General features: G+C 44.1%; 1 protein-coding gene across 1 annotated transcript in view; it reads left to right on the forward strand.

Annotated features, from left to right (window-relative positions):
- The window catches only part of PRPS2 (phosphoribosyl pyrophosphate synthetase 2), a 180,586-nt gene extending 163,574 nt beyond the window's left edge, over positions 1 to 17,012 (forward strand). The window contains exon 7 of the mRNA XM_085622532.1: positions 15,697 to 17,012. Coding sequence (XP_085478658.1) covers positions 15,697 to 15,789 — 93 coding nt within the window. The 3' untranslated portion in view covers positions 15,790 to 17,012. The remainder of the gene's footprint in view (positions 1 to 15,696) is intronic.
- The last annotated feature ends 4,358 nt before the right edge of the window (positions 17,013 to 21,370 follow it).

The following is a 21,370-nucleotide window of genomic DNA, read 5'->3' on the forward strand; positions in this document are numbered from 1 at the left end:
ACTGTCAATGGGTGTCCTAATACTATGGCATCGCTTTGTCTGATTGCTAAAGCTGTCGCTGCCACTGATTTCAGGCATGCAGGCAAAGCCTGAGCTACGGGATCTAATGTACTGGAAAAATAAGCACATGGCTTGCGTGATCCTGCTTGATCCTGAGTGAGTACTGACAAGGCAGTACCTTCGCGTTCTGTAACAAAAAGTGTAAAATGTTTGCTATAACATGGCGTTGCTAAAACAGGTGCTTGACATAAAGCTTTCTTTAAGCTTTCAAAAGCTTGTGTATGTTCCTGAGTCCAAGGGAGAACAGTCGATGTGGCTGCCTCCTGTGTGGTTAACTGAATGAGTGGTTTTGCTAGAAATGCGTACTGAGGGATCCACTGCCTACAATATGAAGTGAGGCCTATGAAAGCCCGCACCTCCTTCTGTGTCTGGGGTATTGACATGTTAGCAATTAACTGAATGCGATCTGGTGTAAGCTGCCTTCCCTCCTTGGACAGCGAGTGACCAAGATAAATAACTCGCTGAACACAGAATTGCAGCTTAGAAGGGGACACCTTGTGCCCCTTGTCGGCTAGGAAATGTAAAACTGTCAGAGAAGCCTTTTCACATTCTGGCTCGCTTCTTGCGGTGATCAGCAGATCATCGACATATTGAAGCAGTGCAGTATTGACTGGCATGTGGATACTGTCAAGTTCTCGTTTCAGTGCTTGGCTGTAGATGCTGGGGCTTTCTGTAAATCCTTGGGGAGCGCGTGAGAATTTAAAGCTGCGCCCATTTAAACTGAATCCGAACAAGTATTGGCTTTCCGGATCTATTGGGACGCTGAAAAAGGCATTCTTGAGATCGATTACAGTAAAGAATGTTGCTTCGGAATCAATTGCTGTCAACAATGATGATATATCAGGGACCACAGGGAATTGTGGTACAATACACTTGTTTAGTTCACGCAAATCAATAACCAATCGGTATACTGGTGCGGCAGTAGGGTCAGTTCGTTTAAGAATCGGAATTATCGGTGAATTACATATATTGGAGTCTGTTTCTATAACTACTCCCTGGGCAATCAGCTCATCAATGATTTTCAGCAAAGCCACTACAGCATCATGCGGTAACTTGTATTGTCGCATTCGTGGTAGTACCACTCCTGCTTTCAATGTAACTCGATAGGGTGTAATGTTCATGCAGCCAACATCCGTAGGGCCTTGTGCCCATAGATGTACTGGTAAAGTCTGTAGTCGGGGATCCATGTCTCTAGACACATAGTGACCTTTAAAATCACGCAAAAACAACCTTACTCCTTCCGGAGAACAACATATTATGGCTCCTAGTGCTTTCAGAGTTTTAATTCCTAACAGATTTTCTGGGCATGATTTAGTAAGCAATAAATCTGTAGTTCGTGTCAAAGGTCCTATCGTAAGTGGTAGAGGCTGTGATACTTCATTAACAATAGGTTTTCCTGAAAAACCAAGGGAAATATTTTGAGAGCCTGAGAGGGGTGCCCCTGGAACTTCACTTCGTTTTATAGTTGTTCGACTTGCCCCTGTATCGAGTAAGAATTTTCTATCTTGACCTAATAATTCACTATGTACATAAGGTCCTTCTTGATCTACAGGAATCTCGATAAGCGGTAAGTCGATTTCCCTCTCTAGGCTGGTTCATGCGTAGCGCTGATATTCAGGGTATTCATACTGTGCAGTCTGATACATTTGTCGTGTTGTGGTTTGTGTGGCAGTAGCAGGCAACGGTGGTGCAGCTGGCACAAACTGTATGGGTTGCTGTGAGGCTGGCATAGACTGTTGCTGAACTGGCATGGACTGTCCATGCTGCATAGCTCCTTGTTCATTCTGATCTTGTCTAACTAATCGTGGTCTCTCTTTTGCAATACCTGTAGCTATATTACGTTTCAGGACTGGACAATCATGTACATAATGGCCTAGTTGTTTACAGTAATTGCAGGTTCCTTTTACAGGAACTGCAGAATCACCAGAATGTGTCACACCCTTTTTGTGACCATCTGCTGGTACTGTCTGAGAAACTAGCATTTTCATTTTTGTATCCTTCATGCGTCTATGCTCGTGTTCTTGTTCATCCCTAATTCTATTGTGATGATACTGTAACATTTGTAGCATTTGCGACGGAGTGTTACTTTGCCAGGTACTCTCGAATTTTAATATTCTATTCTTCACTGGAGGCAATGCATTTTCCACCAATTTTGTCACAAATAAATGTGGATATGAGTCACTACTTGCTTTTATACCACTATTTATACCAAAACATTTTTCAAATCGAGCATAATAATCGCTTGTGTCTTCATCTTGCTTTTGTTTGCAGGCTGTGATTGCACCCCAATCTTCCTTTTTTGTAGTTAATAAACGTGGCAGTACCTGTACTAGTAAACCTGGTAACAGTTTAACTTTATCCCCGAGCCCCGAACCTGCAGTTCGGCCCCTTTCTTCCTCTGCTAATGCTGTCCAGTCTATCTTTTGGTCTCCTACTTCCCACTCTTTTTCTTTCAGTTTTTCATAAATGCCAGCAGGCAAAAGCACCTTTAATATCGTCATAATATCAGGAAAGGTATACTCTCCCATCAGTAACATGTCTTTAATTTCTCGGTGGAAACCCGCTGGGTCTTTGTCATGACTAGGTACTACTTTCTTCATTTCTAATAATTCCATTTTTGATATGGGTGTGTAAACAAATACACGGTGAAACTCATTGTCTTCGCCTTTTATTGGGTGCACTTCTCGTAAAGGATTTTGTCTATCCATATAGTACGGCGTTCTTTCTCTGCGGGGCAGCGAGAGAGAATCCGGACTTACAAAAAGGACATACTGTTTACGTGACACTAATATCTCTTTAATTAGCTTGTTACTAGAACCTCTCCATCTGTTTGTGAGTAGTTCCGTTAATATATCAGGTAAAGGACCAGGGTCAGCATGTTGGCACTTATATAATATGAGGAGTTGCTGAATCATATAGATTCCAGCTAAGCGTTGTTCATCTGTACTGAGATTGAGAAACGTGTGTGCTACGGTCTCATCACCGTATTTTTCAGGACTGTCAATCCAGTGAACGGCTGATCTGGCTAATTCTTGCTCATCCATGGAATCGAGGAGGTGGTAACCCCTTCGTTCTCGTAGTATCTTATCTGCGGCTTGAAACGAATGTTCAGGAGACTTCAGATTTATTACAGGCGTCGGATACGTTCTGCTGTTTTTTGGGCATACAGAATGTATTGGATCAGGAAAACATCTAGTATTTTCACAGGATCTTCCTCTGCCTACATAGGCTATGGTCTCTGACTGTTTTGCGGAATTCCCTGATTCGGACACTTCATCTTGCTCAAACTCGTCTGTTCCCAATCTTTCTTCATGAATACGCTCTATTTCTTTACGGATTTTTCGGCACATGGCTATTATACAATTTTGCTTATCGTGTCTCCCTTCTGATATATTCTGACTCCATCTTGTAAGAATAAGCATTGCATTCGGGTCTACCCCCGGACGATCTTGATTTCTGATTATACAGTTTATGAGGAAACGTAACAGTTCCCCCTGTATCTCTACTTTCTGGAATTCCATAGCTCTGTTAATACATCCTGGATCTCGTCCTGTTTGAACAAAATGATATATGTTATCTAGATGCGTAGTCATCCCTGGTAATCTTGCTAAATACTCTGCGGCTCGCCTGATACGTAATGATGCCAGGACCATTTCGTCCTCTTTACCAACCACCGGGTCATATCTACAATTTACAAGGAGTTCCTTAAGCGTACGTTCACTTACGAATTTAGGTGTACGTGAATGTGCTGACTCTTGAAAAACAAGTTTATTTATTCTAGGTGGTGTAAAAGTACTGCTAGCACCTCCCGTGGCCCTATCTGGGGCGTCTGGTGTGAATGGGTTCGTTGAACGTGACACAGCAACTATGGGTGTCGATACCTCTGTAGAGTCGACTGCGGAGACAGATGCGGAAACAGATGTGCTTGCCGACGCTTGTGTCGGAACTTGCTGTTGCACGGGGACAGATACCTGATCCTGACGTTGAACCCCTCCGCCAGACGGTCTATGTGGTGTGGCGTTAGCATACTCGGGAGCTGCGTCATCTAGATATGAGGAAAGAAAAACATCTTCTGCGGTTCTGGGAAGCCCCTTTGGATGTACCTTAATTGGAAATAATGGGGGTGGCAAGTCTTTTGGTATCCCTGGAGCAGCCTTAGGTAATCCTTCGGCTAGTAGGGGATACATACCATTCATAAGAGCATTTCTTTGTCTATTTACTTGTTCTGATCTCACTCGGATACCTTCCTCAATTAATAGATTTTCTTGAACTTTATTTGAACTTTCTTTACTCCTCTCTTCTTGTCTACGTGCTTTTTCTGTTCGTCTATGAGATTCTTTACGCCATAACTCAACAGCGTCTTTCTGTGACTGTCTGACCTTTCTTTTCCATAACTCTTCCTCCACTTTCATGATGCACTCTGCATCCCAGGTTCCCGCTATGGGCCACCTTTGACTTTCCGGTAATCCCTTGGTATAATCTACCCATAGATCAAGAAATAATATGGCATCTAAGCCATGTTTATGGTACATAAAATGCCCTGGAGTGTCCCTAGGAGGAATAGGAACTGCTTCTTCAAGCACCCCTTTTCTGGTAGTAATCTGTCTTAACTTCGAGAAGAGCGGCATATTTACAACTGATCTGATACTTACTCTTGAATTTTCTTAATACGAAAAACACAATAAATGAACAGTGAACAATGAACAGTCATTCATACCACAATATGCAAGACATTTCTGAATACTTTAAACATTAAACATTAAACATTATAACAATGATCGACAATGATGACAGTCTGCCTAACTAATCACCACGCTGAATTCTTGACAATAACTGAATACTTCGGAATACTTGATATACTGCTAAACAGTACATATACACTGCTAAACAGTGCAGACCGGATTTGTGTACCCAAATCCGTCTTGACCGGCACAACCTATGTGCGCGTCAACACGCCTCCCCGGCGATGGTACTCACCGAGTAGCTCCTTGAAACGGAAGGCCTCAGAGAATGGACAGGACTCTATACGAACAGCGGACCCTCTGGACATCGGGATTTCGGAAAACCTGGTGGGCCTCTGTATACCTCGGATCTTGCTCTCTCAGCTAGGCTCTGGTCGGGATACTTCGCACTTCTCACCGCCTCGTCTGGGTTGATCGCAGCCTCAGTCGCCCCCGCTTGACCGGAGGGAGCTTACAGGAAATCCTGCTGGTACGCGTTTATGGTCCGTCCAGCTGTGGCAGGAGACCGGGCCTGCAACGCACCGCCGGCGCGTGAGATGAGAAAGTGTCCCTATTCGGGCGCCATTCTGTGGTAAATAAAATATACCGGACTGAATTTCATACGGGATCTTAAATAAAGTAAATAGCTCAAAATAACAAGAGGCAGAATCCGTGGTATAAGAGGTTTTCTAATGGGCTTTATTCCATTCAAAATGGCCGACTCGAGTCGCGGCCTTCAGGTTCCGTCACCACGAGGGTTCAGGAAGTGAAGTACAATAATTCATTGACAGACATGTATTTTTATAATAAGTGCATTACAATGAAACGAATGTAAAAGGCGTAACATTTGATAAGAAAAATGACGTGACAGTGACATAATCGAAACTAGGCGTAACAAGGAATAAAAGAAACATGATTGGTTTGTATTATCAGACATAGGTGGATCTATAAGATAATACTTGGCATAGATGCGCGCGTAGCAGCATGACGTGTAATTGACGTGCAACTAGGGGGTGAAGGGGACTTGACATTTAGCTCTACATGTGGAGACGAGAAGTCTGGGGGTCAAGTCAACCTAATCCCAAATCATATCTACCATCCTATGTTTGGAGAACTATGTTATCCACAAGGAAGGACTTTCGGACAGAATCTATTCTATACTAACTGTGTGTGCGTGTACAAGCGTCTAAGTGTCTATATGAGATGCGAGGGGCAGAAAACTTTCCATGGCAGCAGGGCTATGAATCACTTGCAGGAGGACGGAAAGGCTGAGTCCTTGCTTGTGAGCTAAAGGAAATGTTTACCTAAATCACTGGACAGGAATGCATCGGCTGAAGAGCAAAATAGATAATTCGAAGGTGAAATACAACTTCTTGGCAGACAGGCGAAAACTGGCCGAGGCAGGCACCGTTAGCTGCACAGGGAGTAGGACAAAGTTCATGGATACAGATGCGAGCTCAAGCTGAAGCTGTCAGAGACAGAGAGCAGGGAAAGGCTTGAGGACAGAATCGGGCCTACTTGCCTGAACTGTAAAAATGGAGTAACTTAGCCATATAAAGTCGGTGGCCTTTCATACCTAGGGATCGAATATCCAGCCCATCAATGGCGGATCTGACAGAGAACATGTCGACGGTAGACACACATATGTTTGCGTCTTAGAAACTGGAACTGGAGGGAACATACATGTACTTGTAACATGCATATAGAACCGTTGGGGTCCAAGATAGGGGACATAACTGATCAGGAAAATCCACATTTCCACACTACAAAAAGACCCCGGAGGAGGAAAGGGACCCGAACCCGCCCGCACCCCTCACAGTCCTGGTAAAACACAGTATGCAAAAGAAGTAAGACCCAACTGTACAGTGCAAAAACGCAAAAGCAAGGACCAAAGGTCAGTCTAAGGGGACCCGTCACCTGCGGTGCCCCCAGAGGGCCCGGGCCGGCCACCCCCGTCCGGCAGCGAGTCCAGCCAGTCACTTGCGGCCACAGGAGTGTCAAAAAAGACTGTCCGCTCTCCATGCTCCACTCGAAGTTTCGCCGGGTAGAGCATCGAATACTTCAGGCCTAGCTCGCGGAGACGGCGCTTCACCCCCTGGAATCCCATCCGCTGTTTCTGGACCAGTTGCGTGAAGTCCGGGTAAAAGTTGACGATCGAGTTCTCGTAGCGGACCGGGCCACGGGTCCGTGAAGCCTGCAGAATAGCATCGCGGTCCCTGTAGTGGAACAGTTTAGCCACGATAGGCCTCGGGGGGGCCCCCGGCCGCGGCCGGCCGCCAGGAACCCGATGGGCCCGCTCCACAGCGAAGAATTTACTTAGGCCAACCGGGGACAGCTGCTGCAGGATAAGTTCCTCGACCACGAGGTCCACCGGGCGGCTGTCGGAGGACTCCGGTACCCCAATGATACGGATATTGTTGCGTCGGGCCCGTCCCTCGAAGTCCTCAAGCCGCCGGGCCATGTGGTCGTTGACCACTCTAATGTCCCCAAGCGCGGCCCGCAGATCCGACACCTCCGCACCCAAGGTGGAGGTCCGTGTATCAAGGGCCTGGACCTTCTCGTTGGTTTTAGAGAGGTCGGCCCGAATCAGGGTGACGTCGATCGCGACAGTGTCGATCTTACGGGCCAGGGCCTCATATTGCGTCGCGATAGTTTCCCTGATGCCCTCGATGGCGCCCATAATGTCCTGTAGGGAAGGTTCCGCAGCGACGGTCGTGCCTCCCCCCGCAGCATCCGGGGAGAGGCCAGCAGCGCCAGGGGACCCCCTGCCCTGGGTATAGCGGTCCATGTTGTTGCTCTGGACCGCTCCCCCGCGTAGTGAGGCCTTGGTCTTGCGCCCCTCCGGTCCCCCTTTGCCCGCCATGTGAGCGCCGTCACTCACTGGGACCTCCGATCAAGGGGTGCACGGGTGCCAGAGAAAGGATCACAAACTGTCGGTGTAGGGGTCGGAGGCGTCAGACCCGTCCGTAGCAGATGGAAGCAAACCTCGGACAGAGGCCCAAGAGGCACCCCGCCACCTTGAGCACGCACGCCAGCTGATCTCCTGAAGGCCAAAATCGAAACCGAAAGTGCTGAATCGGTGACTGGCACCGCGCTGAGGCCGCTGTTGTTCAATTGCAGCCCGGCCCCACGGGTCACCTCCACCCCGGCCTCCTCCGTCGGGTGGGTCCCAAAAGTTCCGGCGACGATAACTCAGGATTCCCAGGTCCGATTAGAATTTTGGAAAGAGATATATAGTCAGCTGGTCTTCTTCTCTCAGATTCCATACACCAACTCAGGATAGTCTCAGGATTTATTCCGAGGAGCAGAAAGGGTCCGGGGAGCCCTGTGCTCACGCGACCATCTTGGATGCGCGCTAGGCTCCTCCTAATGATGATTTTCAATCTCACTTCCAAGGTTGCTCCTGTGACTGGTGGTTTTCACACTTTGTCGTCTGAGAAGTCCAAGCGACCCTCGGTCCTGTCCTGCTACACTCCGTCCCCTGAGAAGGCTGTGAGCCGCTTCTTTTCTGAGCTGCAACCCTTTCTTTTTTTAATCCCCTGCTCCAATTCAATAAGGCTCATACAGATACTCTTTGGTACCTGGTTCTAACCGTGTTCTGGCCTGCCATTGCATTACCAGATCAGAAGACTTCATTGTTCTGCTCCGGACTATCCTGCTTTCCTCCCTCAGCACCCCATTCCTGAATGACTTTTCGTCCAGGTTTTGGCCAGCAGAATGAGTCCAACCCTTTTCCCAATACTCTTCCTTACAGTGAATCAAAGAGGACAGATATCTGGTAAAAGGCGTTTCTCTTCAAATTTGGCTCTTAGCTGCATTAAAGCCTGCTGCTTCTTAGACCATTGTTCTCATGACTTGTGAAACTCCGTGGCCCAAGTGTTGGCCATGATTCTGGAAGAAGCCCAAGTCCATTCGTTCTCAGGCCAGGCAAGATGGTTGTGATGCACCAAAGTTCTCCATCCACAGTGGACTGGATACCATGGACTCAATCAGTAGGGCTATTGGCATTATTGTGGCCATTCTCAGACACACGTCTTCCACACTCCCAACCTCTTTAGAATGCCCTTGTCGGCATTTGGACATCCTGTGGGAGGCCTATTGCACCACTTTCTGCCAGGGTTGCAGGCAAGAACTTCATACAGGTAGGTCATGCAGATTGCTCGAAACCCTGCTGCATCTACCAGCATCCTAAGAATGGCACAGAACAATCTGTTTCTTGAAGTAGAAAGTGCTGGCCCTTTTGACCAAAGGAGCCATAGTCCCAGCACCAGGAGTCTGTCGTGGTGGTGGTTCCGGCTGCTTCTGGTCCTGAAAAAGGACGTAAGCCTCAATCCCATATTAAATCATAACCTTCTCAATGCTTTCCTGAAAAAATAAAAGTTCAAGATGCTCACCCTTGCCCGGTCATATCTGCCCTCGAACCAGGAGGTTAGGTGGTAGTGCTGGACATTCAGGGTACTTATTTTAATATCACCGTCCTGCTGGTCCAGAGGCGTTGCCTGCAGTTCATGGTTGGCTATGAGCATTTGCAGTTTGCTGTGCTTCATTTGGGTCTTACAAGCTCCTCTCTGGTGCTCACAAAAGTGATGGTGGTAGCTGCAGCACATCTCCAGGGATCAGGGGTCTTGGTCTTCCTCTACCTCGATGACAGGCTGTTTAAAGGTGGGCTCTCAACAGATGAGCATCTCCCACCTCCAGTTTATGAAAACCGGGTTCACTGTCAAAGTGCCGAAGTAACAGACTCCTTCAGACGCTCTCCTTCATTAGTCATACTGGGCGCAGTGTAGTTTTGTGCCCATCCCCTGAAGCAGGATATTCAGGTTATAATCCTGATGTTTCAAACTCTGTTGTGGATACCAGGAAGTATGACTTTGTAGCTGCTGGGACTGATGGCATTGTGCTGGTCAAGCATGCCAGATTACACGTGGGCTCTAAAGTGCGATCTGAAGTCCCAGGGAGGAGGCGGCACCAGAGGGATTCTAAATTTTGAGGATAGTACAAAAGATCTGCAGTGGTGGCTGTGAGATTCTTTGGATCAGCAGCAGACCCTTCACCACACCCAGTTGCGCACAGTGATGGCCGTTTTGCTTATGGGTTGGGTGGGACCATCTGGTCCAGGTGGAGATTAGAGGCAACTGGTCTGCAGAGGCCTGGCTCCATACCATCCTTCAGGAGCTGAGGGCCATCTGCTCAGTGTCTAAAGCCTTCCTGCCCTCCATCAAAGGCTAGCTGGTGCAGGGGCTCGCAGACACATACCACTGCCATGTGGTACTGCAACAATCAGGATGTGGTAAGTTTGAGGGCCCTGTGCCAGGAGGCTTTGCGTCTGGAAGTGGCTTGACCGCTAAAGAATCTTTCAGGTTACACGCAACCCAGCAAGTACCAAGAACACATGAGTGGACAAATTAAGCTGTCAAAGCCATGCAGCTCACTAATGTGTTTCATCCGGAGATTGTGCAGGGTATTTTTGCGAATAGGGATAGCCCAGGCTCGCTCTCTTTGCAATAGCCTAGAATGCACAATGTTAGCACTTTTGCATGATGGAGTTTCCAAGGCATTTCTTGGAAACACGTCCAGTGTAGAGTGGCTCGTTTGTGCTTTTTCCTGCGATACCTCTCCTGCCCGAGTTCTGTGGAGCTGGACGAACTGGGTCCAATTCATCCTAGTGGCTCCTGGTTGGGAATGAATGGATAGTATGGTATCCCGACCTCCTGGGCATCTGTCCTCAGTGAGGTTGCCCCTTTGTAAGGATCGCTCGATACGGCAGGGTTCTGCACCCTGGCCTACGCAACCTCCACATCTGTAGATTGAGTGGCAACAGTTGAGTTCTTTTGACTTTGGTTGATCTCATCTTGGCATCAATTTTTTTTTTTCTTCTTAATGTGCATAATTGAATAAGACTCCATAGATCCGGTGACCTGAATTGGTGTAGAAGCACCACGAAAAGCAGCTGGGTTCCCATCTGGGGCTTAAGTATCAAGATAGTCTTCATTAAGCTGTAAAATAAAACCCCTTGGCATAAGGTCCCCACATACATTAGTTACTCATTTTCCTCTCCCAAAGAACCACTTATGAAACTTTTTAATGTGTATAATCGCAGTAGTACGAGCTATAATGAATCCACCACTATTCACATCCTGGATAAATACTTTCAACAGGATAATGTTAATTGCCCTTTACTTGTTGCAGGAATTTCAAGGATACCTTTGAACCCCTGAACACAATTTAAATTCTAATGTGAGAGGAGGATGAGGAATGGGATATCATTAATGCCCCAACTATGAAAAAAGTAATCTACAGCGGTACTACAAATAGTATTGTTTGCTCTACTGCATTGGCTTCGGGCTTGTAATGGACTTTCTGTATCGGGTCGTGCAACCATACACACAATCAAAGAGCAAAAATCGATATTAGATTTACGCTTCTGGGACAATGAGTGATCTGAACGTGACCACAATACCCGTTCCCATTTTCTAAAGAACAACCTGCTTGTCGATCTTTCGGACCAGCATGCCTCAGAAGCACCAATTAAGTGAAATAAACAATGCATTTTGAAACCGGACATGTACACCAGTGACTAAGTATTCATCGTGTTAATGACTAATGTATGATCTTTTCCCAATATATACCATACTTTTGTTTACTTGCATTTTGCCCAGGTATTGTGGGGTCACTAGAGCAATTGCCTAGAGATGTGTATGTGTGTATGTGTGTGTGTGTGTATGTATATATGTATATATATATATATATATATATATATATATATATATTCACTGAAAAAACCATAGGTTTCACACACGTTATAGTTAGGAATTAGCATTTAAAAAACCTTGCAAATTCACTGAAAAAACCATAGGTTTCACACACGTTATAGTTAGCTGGACATTTTACTGATAAAAAACCAATGAAATTCCCCCGTTATAGTTAGTGCAGGCAACTATAACTCACGCGACCGCAATCCTCTGCTGATGCTAATACTGTATTTAGACACTTATTTGCCCATGTCTTCTTCCATTAAATTTTAGCTATACATATATTACAAATATTTTTTTTTCATAAAGACACATATGTCATCAGCAGAGGATTGCGGTCGCGTGAGTTATAGTTGCCTGCACTAACTATAACGGGGGAATTTCATTGGTTTTTTATCAGTAAAATGTCCAGCTAACTATAACATGTGTGAAACCTATGGTTTTTTCAGTAAATTTGCAAGGTTTTTTAAATGCTAATTCCTAACTATAACGTGTGTGAAACCTATGGTTTTTTCAGTGAATTTGTACGTTTTTTTAAAATGCTAAGTTACTTTACGCCATTCGTGGCGTGCGCGCCCACTTAACGCAGTTCGTTCCGTGCGCCCACTTTACGCAGTTAGTGCCGTGCACGCACAGTGGGCACGCGGTGCGCTACGCGCACCGCGTGCCCACGTTACGCTCCATGGGCCATGTACGCACGATGCGCTTCGCGCACCGTGCGCACATGGAGGACATATTATGCGCTTCATTGTTAAAGGTATTCTATTAATTTTTAGATTAAAATATATGCCATGCACAAATGGTGCCCTGCGGGCAGAATTTGCACACGGGGTGGAGAGAGTGTGGATAATTTTTTTTTTTTTTAAATAATTTTTACCGTACGCGTACGGTAAGCGTAATCGGCGATTTTTCAATAAAAAATAAAATTGCATTTTTGGCCTTGGGAGTTCTTTGGGGACACCTGCATCAAGGCTAGGTGGTTAGGAGCTGTCTAAACAGCCCCTTTATATGTTTTTTGCCTTTGTTTTTCCTCCCCCCCCCCCCCCCCTCAGAGTGCGAGAGAGAAAATGGCGGCCGCCACTTCCTGGTTTCGACCGATTCGAATGTTTACTAAGATCTAACAGCCAATCAAGCTCGCACACGGCACCGTACGCGTACGGTAAGCTTACCGTAAGCGCACCGTAAGCTGCCACAGATATATATATTGATTTAAATGCTAATTTCCCCGGATTTACTGAACAGATTTACACCAAACCTACAAAAGGCACTTCCTTGACCTGAAGACTACCTCTCTGCCAAATTTCAAGTAACTCTGTTCAGCCGTTCGGGCTGTAGCTGTGTCTAAAGGTCCTATGGAAAAATGCATGGGAAAAACGTGTTTTGGGACCCCCCTTTTTTCTCAGCCCCCGCTTGACTAATCCCCCCGAGACTTTCAGGGTAGGAGCGGAGTGTAGCGCCCCATTAGTTTTGAAAATTTCGCGAGGATTCGTCGACCGGTGCCAAAGTTATTCCTAATAACCGGGTCCTAACTATAACTACCTACTGGCGACCGCCAGTAGGTAATATATATATATATATCAAGAACCACCTCTCCAGCAAAGAAAGGAAAGAGGCCACTCGGGGAATCCGTTTGGAAGCCTTTAATTGGAAACAGCACAGCATAATGCATTTCGGCACGACTTGCCTTCCTCAGATGCTACTGCCATCACGGTGAGTCTCCACCCACGTCTTATGAGGTATCCCGCTTGTCCCGGATTGGGTAATTAGTTCCGACCTCCAAATCATATGTCCTTTTCAACCGAAATGGTTCGAAGAGCACTGCTCCCTGGTGGGTTTTTCGTGGAGAAGGAACCACTATTCAGGGCAAAGACGTGGTAATAAACATGGAGTGTCCGTTAAAATATATTCCTCGGGCTCCCTCAGGTCCCCTTGACATTCCGGCCTCCCGTGTAAGTGCCTGCCAGGACGTAGGTCGTCAAAATGGTAGTTGCGATCCTTCGTGCGATCACGAGCTGCACCTGGCAGCGGTCCTGGCTGAAACATCATTGGAGGCGTGCAGGAGTTATTTCGATCCCTCGAAAAAAGACACAACAGCAAAAGCTGGAGCCAGCATACCTCCTGCCTCTTAGTGGAATGGGGCCTCTTGGAACACCTCTGGCTGGTGCACAAAATAGAATCAAGAGCCACCTCTCCAGCAAAGAAAGGAAAGAGGCCACTCGGGGAATCCGTTTGGAAGCCTTTAATTGGAAACAGCACAGCATAATGCATTTCGGCACGACTTGCCTTCCTCAGATGCTACTGCCATCACGGTGAGTCTCCACCCACGTCTTATGAGGTATCCCGCTTGTCCCGGATTGGGTAATTAGTTCCGACCTCCAAATCATATGTCCTTTTCAACCGAAATGGTTCGAATAGCACTGCAAATATATCACGCTCCAAGTAACACCCAGCTGCTGAACTCTTATTCGACGGGTGCTGTTCTCAGCTAGCGTGAGGGTGTAATCACGTAAAACACTACAGCTTCCAAAATGCGGAGCACTCACGGGAGGTGTTCAAAAGTTCTTTATTCGAGCATTATTCACAGAGCAAATGCATTTCGGCGTTTAGCCTTCCTCAGTGCTCATCAACGCAGCTCTGAACACAAAGCACATTTAAATAAAACCACAAATGATTTCATTGGAGAAACACTTTGTCATGCTGTAGTGTTTTACGTGATTACACCCTCACGCTAGCGGAGAACAGCACCCGTCGAATAAGAGTTCAGCAGCTGGGTGTTACTTGGAGCGTGATGTTTATTTCTGCTTGAACCGCCAAGACCGAAAGATATGAAATTCATCCTGCCAGCTGGAAGATGCTGTTAATTATATAATTAAAGGACTAAAGTAATCCATACTTTACCTGCAAGAGTGCTTAACATTTTCTGAAGCCATGGCACGGCGAGGGATGGTTACAAGGCACAAACAATTGAAAAAGAGGCACAGAGGCTGACTTCACGAAGGACGGCATCAATCATGCTGCGTGTAAGTGACATTTGGCAAACATGACTTTCCTTTTATCTAAAATGAAATGCAGCCATTTAAACATCATTCGGTATCTATCATTAGACTGCTAATTACACGCAGACATGGCAGCCATAAAGTTCAGCATCACACCATGAAATTCGAGCAGTCCTTCGTCACTGGCCATGACAAAGTGTTTCTCCAATGAAATCATATATATATATATATATATATATATATATATATATATATACACTCCTATCTTGGAGGTATTGCTTGTGTATCTATTCAAAAGGTGAGGTATCTGCATTTAGAAGTACATCAAAAGATGTAGTTACTTACCTGCGGTAACACTGTTTCTACAAGAGACTATCTGACCGTGTATTCTTCACTGACCCTCCCACCCCCGTGTTCCTTGAAATGGTATTTTAATATAAAAGATGCCAATCTAGGAGTCTGCACACCTGTCATGACCTCGCAACTGTGGGTGCCGAAGTGTCAAAAAAACTCAGCGCATGTGGGTGGCGCTTATAGACCACCGCACATCACGGCGACATTGACGCAGAGTCGCCAGCACAGTGGTATTGCTGAAAAAGTAATCCAGAGCCAGTCTGTCTCCTGGGGAAGCATTCAAAAAGTAAAAGCGATCTGTGGATGTACCAGAAAGCGCATTATCAAAGGTCAGTAACTTAACCGTTATCATTAATGGTATTGGACCCATGTGATAGTCAAGGTGAAGCATACACCGTAATGGTTTTGTTTTACTACCTTTTGAAAGGTCAATTTACAATTTAGCTACAAAGGTAAATGGCAGATTATTAAATTTACACTGGACTATCTTTCTCGATTAGGCATTCTCCCATCACATAAGTGCATAAGCAGTTTGCTGCCAAAATGAATTACAAATTATATTCAAACAAAGTTAAATTGAGAGCTCTACTAAAATATTGTGTAAGGAGTACTGCAGTTCAAGCACTGCCTGGCTTTCAGTGTTGCATAAGGATGAGCTGTTGTGGTGAAAAAGGTACATTTGTTGCAATTCCAACAAGTTGCTTAGTGTTGGATGTGAGTAAAGATGTAGCCAAGGTGTAAAGCCTCCTTCTTAGCCTATCTATTATTGTATATTGCCTCAGAACCCATTTTTTTTTTCTTTTTCTTTTTCAGGTGATTGATATCTCAATGATTTTGGCTGAAGCAATCCGAAGAACGCACAATGGAGAATCTGTGTCCTACCTTTTTAGTCACGTCCCATTATAACCAAAGGAGACTGTATCTTCCCTACCATCTGCTGAAGTAGCCTTGTGACTGTAATTTGTACTTTTCTCAATACTTTCATAAATACACTTTTGTCGTATTAGGACTATTTGGTTTGAGTACTTTTAACGTCTCTCCTTTTGAGTACCTTTATTGCCAGGGATAAATATAAAGGGTGGGGGGAGAGGGGAGGTTAGTCCAGGTTAGGTAGCCTTATTCTCATTTTTTTAAGCAAGACAAACAAGCTCCTATCTCATTTAAGTAACCGATTCAGTGAGAATAAATTTGATTGTCTATTTTGTGCAATTGCCTGCAAATCTGAGACAAATTTACTGTTACTTTTTGATAAATGGGTTGTTAATTGTGTAGAGCAAGGTGAGTCTTAAGAGGGAGAAAACATGAATGGAGAAATTGGATAATTTCTGCTGCTTAGATCCCAGGAAACATTTTTTTAGAATGTCTTGTCTGTCCAATGGGTGGATTACTGTTTTTTGATTTACATTATATTTTTAGGCTTGTTCACTTCCACAAAACGTCTAATAGGGGGTTCCCAATGGTGTTCTGTTCCTGCACTTTTCTGATCCCAGTAATACTGGAAATCTACTCAGGGGATTGTGGCATTTGTTTCTTTATAGTAATCTTCATCCTATCATCTCATTGATGATTTTTTATTTTATATGAACTAAACATGTTAGTCTTAGTTTGAAATGGCCCATTGAGGAAGCTTCTGGTCTTGATATTGCCATAGGTAGGCAATGAGTGTCATTGCTGTGGAAACCAATTCGAGTCACCCCTTTAGGAACTGCTACTCTTTTTGAGTAAAGAATTTTGACTGGAAGGGCTATTTACACCTTTTGGAGCGAACTATCATGGGCTTGTTCCTGCTAGCCTTGGTTAGAAATGTTAAGACACAAGTTAGATAAAATATAACTGTGATCAGTTAAAGGTTCATATGTGTGATGTTTATTAAAACAAAATATACTAGACTTTCATCAGTTGAGCTTAGTTTGTGAAGCACACACACATCTGCATAAAGAAACCCTCAGTAACCCAACAAGCTTGTCACTTGTAGCAGTATTTGAACTTTCAAAGGAACTAATATATGTATGTTCTTTAAATACCAAAGCTAGGTCAAATAAAGAAAGGATAATCAATATACCAAACCCCTTTTTCCCTGTTCTGTTGTTGGAAGCAAATTTACAGTTTCAATAAATATTTTTCTTTTATTTTTGCATTCTTGTTTTCTGTTACTGATTACGTTTAAACTTTTTTAGTGCTGTGCTCAAGCATGCTAAATAAACTCTGTGGTCATGCCTTTGATAAGTTTTATTACCGTTCTTATATTTTTGAATCTTGCATCTGTTAAGGTAATAGGAACTTGTAGTATCAGTTTAAGACTTCAAGCAAATTGTGAATTCTCTTTACAATGGATATCCTGTTTGACTCTCATTCAGTGGAATGCAAAAACTTAAGCATTGTCTCTACATGTGCGGCCACATCACCTCTAATGCAATTCTCCCTCTTTGATTTCTCTATCTTGCATAACATTTTTTGTTGTTGCTCTTTCATTTTTCTCATTCTCATGAAGTTCTAATAAATATAATAAAAGGACTACATTCATAGACTTTATAAATGCAATATTATCTATACTGCAGCAGTTATACTTTAGTCATGGAAATGATCTAGTTATGGCCTTGTGCTATTTTCTATAAATTTGTCAGTGTAAACTAAAGTTAGCTGCCTAGTTGTGTTGCAAAGAAAAAGCAATTATAATGCAATATTCCTTAACATTTTTCCATCAACTGTGCATCCATCACCTGCAGCTGCCAACCAAAGCAACCCCCTTTCTATTTCAGAGACTCATGCTCCTATCTTGTGGGACAGCTGAGTAGATGAGTAATGAAAAATTAGATCCTCCCTTTGTTAAACCTGCTTTTTAAAAAGGGTGAACATAAGTGTAGGATGTGAAGTATTGGAGATTTTGGTGCCTCTTACTGCTGCCCTGGTAAGAGGAGATTGGTTCGCTTCTGACAAGTATTTCACACTCCTGAATTTGTTGAAGTAATTTATGGTTTTGCAGGGTGAATAGTTTCTGGATTCACATTTTAGTGCATCATTCTGACTACTTGGTAAATGTGGCCTGTTAACAAGGATATTGCATATGTAATTAAACTGTTCTGAAGGTTGCCACTTGTAAATCAGTTTGCATATTTGCATAAGTCCCTTTTCTAACCACTGTACTGGGGTATAAAAAGGAATACTGTGCATGTACATGCATAATAAACTACGTGGAGAGCATTAATATCTCTGTAGCTAAAGGTGAGGTAGCACCTCTTAAACACATTTTTCTCATAGAAAAACAAATTTTTGTGTACCTAATGAAGGGCTCTTCCACCACAGTCTGTAGCCAACTTTGGAAAAACAGAACACTAATTACAAACGTTGAACCTGCCTGTTTGGAACTTATTGGTCGGGGGGGAAAAATACAAAGGGGCTAGAGTTAGCATAGTACTTAACATAGGAAATAGGATGTAAAAATAAAATACTGCTGAACGAAAGTACACCCATTTGTACAGCCATGTAAAGGCTAAATAATCAGTCAATATGTAATTTGCTGTATTTTTGATCTGCTGTTGGAATTCTAACCCAAGCAATTCCACTGAATCGTGACCTTTATAAGGCATGCAAGCCATCAACACACTCTCCCTAGATTTAGACCAGTTCAAACTCACTTGGTTTCAATGCATTTCTTCACATCCTCAGCCTCTTACACATACAATTATTTAATATGCCCTCCCCTATTGCTTACTGATAAAAAAAATGACATTTTACATCCTTCTCCAAGATATCCACCATTGTGGGCACCCTAACTTCATTATCCATCATTGTCAGCACACTCCAACCCCACTCTGCTGTTTCTGTATTTTTCATATTTTACTTCACGTATGTAGTCAATCCGAGGTTCTTTTTATCCAAATCACCTCACTTGCCAATATATTCTCTTTTGACTTGTTCTACTGTCTTCACCTTTGTGACACACAATGTTACCAACTCTCGCTCTTGCATTGGATTACAAATATGACTGCCTCACTGCCATAACCCACAAGTCTGTTATACAGAACTACTCAAAACTATGGTCCTTCATCTCCCTAACTTCTGCCTTTGTCCCTCCATTTTAGTTCTATCCACTTCCCCATCCCTTCACTCAATACCCTGAATTTCTACTTGAGTAGAAATATTTGTGCAATTTTCAATAGTTGAATGCACATGCAATCATATCTCTATCACTGACCGTGGTACCAAGTGTTAAACCTAACAAATATGCCCATGTCTCCTATTAATTATAAACTGCTAAGACACTCGCCAATGCCCTGGCACTTAATAAATCGGATTATTGCAACCACCTGCTTGTGAGATTGCCTCAATATTTTCTGTCTACACGGCATGGGTTTTAACACTGCAACCAGAACTGTATTCACATACCCCCACTCCCTTTTACCGCAACACTGTGGCTCTCTACTACAATTTGGTGAACGTACATGATAAATCGGTTTAAACTTGTCCACATCACGTCCCTGCACTAGCTTGCCAGAATTGTGACCTGCTGAATGACAACTAGGAATTTCTGATCCACCAGCAAGGACTTAGTAGTCTTGCTGAATCAATCATGTGCATTATCCCTATTCTGTAGTCTCTACCTATTAGGATCCGTTCACCTAAATTCAACTGCCCCCGATGGTGAAGATTGGTCCTTGCTTGTTAAGTTCAAATCCATCTGCCATTTGATGCAATCAGAATGAAAGATCTAGTAAAGTAATGATATTATATAAAAAATGTTTATATAAAATTGTACCATGCAACTTGATGAAACGTAGTCTAGGTTGAGCATTCGGGATCTCTTGTATATACTTTAGTATATACTTATATGTGTATGTACTCTGTGGGCTCAGGAGATCAGCCCTAGGACTAGTTTGCTTCTGCTTAGGGACTTTTTTCTGTTCAACTGCCTCTATAGAAAACGACCAGTAGAGGTCAGTAAAATACCAGAATTGGTTTCTGCTTAGGGACTTTCTTTTTTAAGTTTTCTGGCAACTGCCTCTATTTAACTTTCTACCAGCAGAGGCCAGTAAAATACCAGAATTACTTTAGCATTCTCTAGATTCCAGTCCATAGAAATTGTTTTCCACGAGCACACGTAGACCATTTCTTTTTTCAAATCTTGTATTTTCAGTGATACTACCACCTAAGGCCCTGATTTTATATTAAAAACCGTCTTTGGGCTAACATTTCCTGCTGAAAGGCAATATTTCTCGCCATGTGTTCCCATACCTGGCGTGTCACGCAGTTTGGTGCTTACTTTCCCTCCATGTTAAATAACAGTTGATGTTTCAGCACAGAGGCCAATGTGCTGCATATCTAAATACATATAAGGTCCCAAAGGCGAGACCGATTGCATTGCAACTGCTTGTTTTGTTTTTGCTTTTTATCCATTACGAAAGGCATTCACTCTGGTTTGAGTTATCCAGACTTCATTCGTGTCATTCGCTGCAATTCTTTCTGTATGAGATTTGTGTGAAAAGTGTCAGCGCTCAGTCCATCTCCTTGTTTGCTTTGTTTGCCCTAAGTTGGCAGGGTATAACCAGACGTGGGTCCCTTGCTCACTTTCCCACTGGATTCAAGCTAGCCTGTCTGATGAGGGATGTTACCTCGAAACCGGTCCCAGGATGCTTTTTTCAGCCTGTTTGCAAACAAACAAGAAACAGCGATCCATAAAGGAGATTGTAATGCACTAGAAAGCGATAGCAGATCCAGTCATTTAAGGAAGGTCTATCCACAGAGGCCGGGGACTCCAGAGGAGGACCCCTATCCTTAGTGATGTGTTTGGCAAATTTCAAAGCTGCCTTGGCATTTCAGAAGAAATGTTTTTAGTTTTATATAGCGTGAACTTGACCCGAATCCAATCAGGTGTCAGAGCGCTTTACATAGAACCAGTTACGTTACATGAGGACACACATCCATTTTTTTGTTAGGCACGGAGAGATTAAGTGATTTGCCCAGAATCGTAGGATGTTCAGCGTCGTTACCGAGACTCGAACCCAGGTCCGAGGTCTAGCGCCCTAGCTGTTAGGCCAACTCCTGCTTTCCCAGGTGTCTTTCAGGCAATCCAGATAGATCAAAGCATGTGGGATCTCTGCCTTTTGGAGCATCTTTGTGGTTGAAAGGGATGCTCGACGGGTCGCCTACACCGCCACCATGAAATCGGGCTAAAAAGATGTTATTTCCTTGGTATTGTATTGATCCCTCGTTCTCTAGCCAATTCCAGGACCAAATCACTGTTCCTATAGTTTAACAGTTATGCCACTATGTCTGGTAGGTGCTCCAGGAAGGTGGGGGGTGGGGGAGGGGGGGGGTGTAGGTCCCAATGAGCGATAAGCACACCACAAAGACAGCAGACAAGTCAGCATGGAGCAGAAGTTCAACATAATCTCCATCTTAAGGAAGTTGATCGTTTCTGGAACTCCAATAATCTTGAAGATAGTTGAGGCGTGAGCACGCCTTGAGATCCTTATTCTTAGCCCAAATC

This window comes from Triturus cristatus, chromosome 8, assembly GCF_964204655.1.
Source record: "Triturus cristatus chromosome 8, aTriCri1.1, whole genome shotgun sequence".
Taxonomy (NCBI): domain Eukaryota; kingdom Metazoa; phylum Chordata; class Amphibia; order Caudata; family Salamandridae; genus Triturus; species Triturus cristatus.